At 48.2% G+C, this 7,257-nt stretch overlaps 1 protein-coding gene across 5 annotated transcripts in view; it reads right to left on the reverse strand.

The window, feature by feature from the left end:
- Positions 1-7,257, reverse strand: part of LOC105566474 (pumilio homolog 2) — a 124,046-nt gene that overhangs the window by 97,485 nt on the left and 19,304 nt on the right. For 3 of the 5 annotated variants that reach the window (XM_012020515.1, XM_012020518.1, XM_012020514.1), the window contains exons 1-4: positions 2,611-2,959; positions 1,553-1,774; positions 303-437; positions 102-221 (exon numbers count right to left, since the gene is read on the reverse strand). In XM_012020515.1, the coding sequence (XP_011875905.1) occupies positions 102-221; positions 303-437; positions 1,553-1,774; positions 2,611-2,706 (573 nt within the window). In that variant the 5' untranslated portion in view covers positions 2,707-2,959. Of the gene's footprint in view, positions 1-101; positions 222-302; positions 438-1,552; positions 1,775-2,018; positions 2,543-2,610; positions 2,960-7,257 lie in introns of those variants that run through there. The other 2 variants (XM_012020516.1, XM_012020517.1) reach the window with 2 other exon arrangements.

The raw sequence follows: 7,257 nt of genomic DNA on the forward strand, positions 1-7,257 counted from the left end.
GGAAAAAGTCGACTGCCTGTATTGCTCTTTATCACGCGGAACACGTGTTTTAAGGGTAAAATCAATAACTATCCATGCGATTATCGTATAGAAAAACTTACCTGTCCGTTTCTGAATTGTTGTTGCTGCTGCTGCTGCTGGTGATGAAAGAGAGCGACCTGTTGTTGAGCAGTCATCTGATTGTTCAGATAAACCAAGTGTTCAGCACCAGGTGCACCGCTCTGCGAAACAAACATAAAAGATTTGTACAAGCTCTACAGTATTGCGTAAAATAATACAATCGTTTGGGATCTATTACTTACTTTTAATTGCATTGGATGTATCTCGTATGGTACATTACTCAAATGTACATTGTTCATAGTTAATCCCAATTGCTGAGATTGACTTTGTTGAGGTACACCAAGCTTAGTCATTGAATATTTCCACTTTTCTTGATTCTGCAAAAACAAATCACATCGGTTGTATAACTGGTTGAATTATCAGTGCATCAATCTACGTTTCTTTTTCTATTTATTACACATATAGAAGAGCGTAAGATGCGCACATAAATTACAATTGAATCGTTATTAAACAGACGTATTTCATCGTCTTGGCATCTTTAGATAAATGCTAAATTTGAAACAAAAGAGAACATGCATTTGAGGTGCCAAGTACTAGTTGTCTGTTAAGCGAAAGATTCGAATTCGATTCTCGGATTTGCCACCTCTTGCAAATCAGAATAAAGCTTTCACATCTTGCAGGCTTTGTTTCTATCGAAGTGGAATATGTACCCAAACTTGTTCCAAACATATAACGTTAATAATTTTCAGAAAACTTTTATAGCAAATTCGGCAAATGCGCACCGAGTGCGCACTAAGATTTATTACAGTCAATTCTTATATTTAAGGATTGTCTTCGATACTGTTTGAAATAATTCTTAGCCAGTAAAGTGATCTGTGTAGCATTCGTACGGATCATTTTTTTTTTGGCTAAACAGTTTTTGGACATGTACTTGAAATGACCATAAATATAAGAGTAGACTCTAAACAAGCCTTGGCGTGCACTCAGTACGTACTAGTGCAAGTTTTTGCACATGTATGTGAAATGACCATAAATATAAGAGTTGACTCTGAACAAGCCTTGGCGTACACCCAGTGCGTACTAGTGCAAGCTGCCGAATTGGCTATTAGTGTCACATATTCGGAATGTAATCAAAGTCCAGGAGGTATTTCCCCGTTCTAATAGAAACAAAGTCTGCGAAATATAAATTTTTAGTCTCAAGACTAACAAGACAACTAGAAATAAACAAATCACGATACTGCATTGCCTCTCGGAGAACAAAACTCAAAATACCAACAAGAATAATGAACCATTTAAAAAAAAAGCCTCTTTAACATAGAGACTGAGCAAGAGGCTTGCAATTTCTACCCATAAAAGTTGCACTTGCGATGAAACCAGTCTGAAAGTTTTAGATCACTCAAGACCGGTGCGGTGAAACGGATGTGCATTTAGACTTGAACGCTACAGTGAAGGATATCAGTCAACACACAAATATACACTTTGTCGTACATACATTATCAACGATAACCTCGTCCGCCAATGCCCAAGCTCTCGGAGCTTGCTTTGCTTGAAAAGCTGAAGACTGGGTGTTAAATTCTGGCTCTGTAGGTCGTTGAAACACGTAACCAACCATAGCATCGTCCTGCGTCCTACTCACTCCCATCTGGTGTGTCTGACCAGGTTGTATTCGCATATTATCGCCACCAGCCATAACTTGCCCGCACTGTTCCGTATCCTAATAATACATGTCGGTGATTAGTAACGTCGCGGGGCATAATCGCGAAACGTGAATCACTTAAAGATACGACAGCACTTTTTCATACAACATGTAACCTCAGTGTCCGCGACAGTGAACCTTGGTCACGCTTGTGCTCTTACGCGTAACTTGTTAACTCTAACATGTAAAATGAAACGCTACGTCCAACGGATTCCAACAAAAGCCACGGCACACGTCACCGCGACCCCAGTTACATTCATACCCACGTTTTCCCTTTCGTCCCAGCCGAATCGGTCCGGTTGACTCGCTTGGGTAAAAGTTTCTCCGCTTTTCAATCGCTTACAACTAATAAAGAGGGGCTATTAATAGCCGGGCATGTACTGAAACAAACGATAGTTTCTTTTTTTTTCTCCCCCCAATCCTGCCCCCCAGCGTCTTCAGGCCGGAAGAGACGTGTTCGTTCTCGCACGTTTATTTGGCGCTCGAGCCACTCGAGGCACATTCTTCTCGCGCGGAGCACAGAGCAACCGGAGAATCAACGCTCCCGCGCTCGGCACTTGTAACACTCATGCTGACATTTGCAAACGCTCGTATTCCCAGCGCGGTCGCCCGTCGAGGTTATGGCGGCCGACTCTCGTGCGCCGCGATTGTCGGCGGTCACGCTCGATTCGCGGTCGGCGCGTTCCCCGACGCTCGAGGTAAGCCGATCGCGAACGGCGAGAGCACAGAGAAAGAGAGAAAGAGAGAGAGAGAGAGAGACACAGACAGGGACAGAGAAAGAGAGAGATAGAGAGAAGGGGAAAGAGAGAGAAAGAGAAAGGAAAGAGAGAAAAAAAAAGCGGACGTGCATGTACCGTGGGTATGTGGCCGTTGGCGGAGGTGTGATGCAGCTGCATGGAGGATGCCGGTTCGCCTCCGGCGCCTCCGCTGCTCGCGCCGAGCCACTTCATGTCCTCGCGCTGTCAGGCCGCGCCGCTGTCCCCGGGCGCGGCGAACGCGGTACGGCCAAACGTGCTGGGGACGCACCCTCGGTCCCGTGGAGGTTAGCTCCCGCGCGGTGAGAGCCGGCGGCGTCCGACGAGATGCCCCGCAGAGGATACCGCTCGCTACGGCAGTCGCGCGTGCATGTTCCGTGGGCGCGCGCTTGTTAACGGCGACGCATTCTCACCGACTGTCTCCACGGCGACGGTGACAAGGACGAGGGCGACGAAGACGATGACGAGGGCGAAAGCGACGACGACGGCGAAGAAGACGATGACGACGGCGGCGGTGGCGGCGGTGGCGGCGGCGGTGGCGGTGGCGGCGGTGGCGGCGGTGGCGGCGGTGGCGGCGGCGGCGACGAGGCGGCTGCGGTCGAGACTGCCGTTGCGGTCGCGACAGCGGCGACGACGGCGGCGACGATGACGAGCGGCGACGCGCCGATATCAGCCCGCGTGAGGCCGGAGAAGCGTATTTACCGAGCTGCGAGCGAAAACCAGACAGTTACAGCAATGGCAGCTGCGTGCAGCTCCGGCGCGCTGCTGCCGGATTTTTGACAACACTGTGTGCGCCTGGTGTGCGCCGGATACGGGGGGAGGGGGGGGGGGGAAGAGAGAGAGAAAGAGAGAAGGAGCGACGCGAGGGAAAGACGAAGAGAGAGAGGAAGAAAGAGAGAGAACACAAAGGAAACCGTCGCGAACGGTGGGCGCGCACAAATCGCACGATGACCGCGGAATCGCACGCTCGTCCGAGCCGAGATTCTCGGTCGAGGCGTCGGCACGAAGACCTGACCGACCGAACGAGTAACCGACGGCCGGGCACGGCGGATATGCTCGCGGAAAGACCGAGGAAGGAAGGAAAGATGAAACAAGCGAGAACTGGCGTGCACGGCCGCGCGCGCGTGAGAGAGAGAGAAAGGAGAGAGGGAACGGGAGAAAGGAAGGCAGACCGCGCGTGCGGAAAGAGGACGGGAAACTAGACGGAACAAGCGAGCGAGCGAGCAAATGGAGGGAGAGGGAGTGGGAGGGAGAGAGAGAGAGAGAGAGAGAAAGAGAGACAAGAGGAGCAAAATTTCCAAGAGTTTCAACGGGATTCGCGCGGTTCTCACGGGCAAGTGGGCGAGCTCGAGATCCCGACGAGCGCTGGCTTTTACCTCGTCCTCGCGCTGGACGCTTCTCAACGACGAGGATCCGTTCCGCGACCAACCGCTCGCGCCTCCCTCTTTCTTTCCCTCCTGTCTGTCGGCGTTGCACTCGCGTTGCCTTCCCGCCTTCCACCTCACGCGGTGATTTCGTTAAAACTAGGGCTTAAAATACACTATTCACAGGTATGTACAGCCACGCGAGCCACAGACACACGACGTGCGTCCACCGGCGTACGCGTGTTTCGCGCGCAAGGATGCTGCGTGGTGCGCGATTTTCGTAGTGGGAGGCGGTGGCGTGGAGTCACGAGGAGGGGGGAGGGAGAAGGAGGACGGATGGCTGTCATGCCGTCTCGCTTCAGCTTCGTAATAGCGTGCTCGCACTGCGTCTCGTTAGTCTCGTATCGTACGGCAATTTACAGCTCTCCCTTCCCACGTCCCTTGCCCTTTGCCGTGCCTCTCAAAGCGAACGAGTCGGGGTCTTTTTTTTTCACCCTCGGGACCGTCGTCGCTCTCAGTTTACCCCTAAATGTCGCGCTTTCGCGTGTCGGCAGTGTCGGGCGCGGCACGCGGCGAGATAAATCGTATAAATAACGCGTCCGTGCTCAGCCTCCCTCCGCAGCCGTGATGAAAAATGAAAATTCAATTTTTATGCCGAGACACGACGGAGGCGGGTCGTACAGCGCCACCTGTCGTCGCGTCGTACGTGCGTCTACCGATTCTCAACGGCGTTGCGCGGAAGCGCGAGGAGAGAGAGAAGATGGCCGCACCCGCGCAGAACTTTCGAATTTTAATGAGTACCTAGTTCGCATCGTGCACTTGATACGCGTATCAAATGGTACATTTGAACTGATCAGTCAATAACTAAAACAATTTACTATTTATTACTATTTGATACGTGTATCAAGTGTACGTTGTAAACTAGGCCAATCCCATTGCCGGTTTCTCATGAAGCGTATGAAACTTGAGATTAATAAACTTCACTGTGATTGGTCGAATTTCGATCTAATCCCAATCTCAATCCGTAGTCTGATACGGGCTTAAAGACCTGTCCCCGATGCTAGAATTTGATCAAAGTTCCAATTCCAAGAAATTTGTAGCTTTTATGGAATAGCTGCAAGTTGATTGGCTACACATTTCTCGAAAACTTGGACCAAGCATCGTGGACACAGGCCTAAAGCCTTGTCCACGATGCTTGGTTCCAAGAACCGCGTCCAAGTTCTGGTTTCGAGTAATGTGTAGCCAATCGACTCGCGGCTATTCCGTAAAAGCTGCGAGTCGATTGGCTACACACTTCTCGGAAGTAGAACTTGGACACAGTTCTTGGATCGTGGACACAAGGCTTTAAGCCCGTATCAGACTACGAATTGGGATTGGGATTAGATTGAAATTTAACCAATCGCAGTAAAGTTTACTAATCTCAAGTTCAGTAACTTTTACTCTGATTGGTCAAATTTCAATCTAATCCCAATCCCAATCCGTAGTCTGATACGGGCTTTAGGGCGACGTCCCATGAAGCGGAATACGAGGAAGCGGAATCAACGGATCGCCAATCACAAGATCACTCTGATAAAGTCCTTTCAAAAATTCCGTCGAAACGGCCTTCTGATTGGCAGTCCACTGATTCCGCTTCCGAGTATTCCACTCCATGGAACGTCGCCTTAAGACCGTCTAGACCAATGGGCACGTTAGGTAAATCAATATGGCGACTCAATATTACGTTGAAAAAAGACAGACTGACACTTGTGTCGACTTGTGTCGCTAAATAGAAAGTACCAAATTTGTTCATAATAAAACAAAATTTACAATATCGATGAAATAACAATCCATTATCAAATTCCACTCACTCCTTAAATGATTGTGGAAAAAAATTTAAACAGTATATAATAATATCCTTCAGTATTACCGAATTTTCTACCAAATGTTAAAAGGAATCATTCATATTTAATTTCTCGTAATCAATCTCATATGAAATGTGTACTTACGTTTCGTGGCGTGATTGTCCAAACCTCGTGGGATGATCGAGACTTCGTGGCACTTTGTGTAACATTACCGAGTGCTAACAGTAACTTCGTGCAATCGTATATTTTTCGTGTTTCCTTTCCTGTCGCGAGTGATTAACACCTCAATATTAATCACTCGCGACAGGAAAGGAAACACGAAAAATATACGATTGCACGAAGTTACTGTTAGCACTCGGTAATCCACGTAAATTTATCCAATGGTACGAATTTTAATCAACAGAAATCGCCGATGTATTAATTTAAACTATCGATGAGTAAATGTTACAATATAATTAAGCACGGATAGGATTAATTGATATTTAAGTCTTCAATTAAACGTACTGCAATGAAATTCGATTCAAAGTTTTGCATTCTGACCAGCATTTGTGATGCCATGATTCCGTTAATGAAAGAAAACTTTCAAGATTACACACTTTCTCTCACTGAGATGATACGAGATGTATCCGAATACAAGCATCGGAATTCAGCGATCACTCGACACCAATCGATCACCAATTATTCGCAGAGAGCGATCGCGATTTCTTCCCGTACTTGTCGCGACCGCGTATCAAGGGAGAATAATACGATACGCGGAACTGCGCGGGCACAACAGACTCGTTCGACTGTCGCCGCGTGAATGATCCGGCGTACGGCGTGACCTTTTTTTGCCGAGCGCCGAAAAACAACTCAGTCGAAGCCGAGCGCCGGTTCCACGAAATGACGTAGCGTCGTAAACACCTCGGTCGAAAACAGTCTATCGGGTCGGGTAAATGATAACGAAAAATTATATCGATCGCCCTGCCAAGAAATAATTTCTCGAACAATTATACGTACAAAAGTGCGCGTATAACATAAAGTTTCCATTTTCGTCGCGTTCGGGAGTGCCGTTTAAATAATCGAAATGAGGACTTTTCAAAGCCCATTTGAGGAACAAGTATTCGTTAAACGTCCGCTCCTGTCGATGGCCACACTTTCGAGATTTGGCAGTTTTTCGGATATAATACTCGCCGACTCGAAGTGGAGGCGAACACGACGGAACAAAATACATACTTTCACATGGGCTTTACAAACGGGGATGTAAAATCGCGCGAACGATCTTTGTGTTTTCGCGAGTGTGCTGGAAGACAATCTGAGTGGAGGAGGAGGCCCTGGAAAGGCATCGTATAGGCAAGTATATCATTTTTTTTCGACATTGTATTTATTACTATTTCAAATTTCGCGCTCCAGTAGTCCATGGACGCGGTAACGTTGCCGCGCGGCGGAACTTGGCTAGGGAAACCAGCACTAGCCAATCAACGTCTCGTGCGCTAGGATGTGGATTGGCTAGTGCTGGTTTCCCTAGCCAAGTTCCGCCGCGCGCACAGACATCTGATGTCTGT

The sequence above is a fragment of the Vollenhovia emeryi genome, unplaced genomic scaffold, assembly GCF_000949405.1.
Source record: "Vollenhovia emeryi isolate VEMERY1.0 unplaced genomic scaffold, V.emery_V1.0 DF939144.1, whole genome shotgun sequence".
In the NCBI taxonomy this organism is placed as follows: domain Eukaryota; kingdom Metazoa; phylum Arthropoda; class Insecta; order Hymenoptera; family Formicidae; genus Vollenhovia; species Vollenhovia emeryi.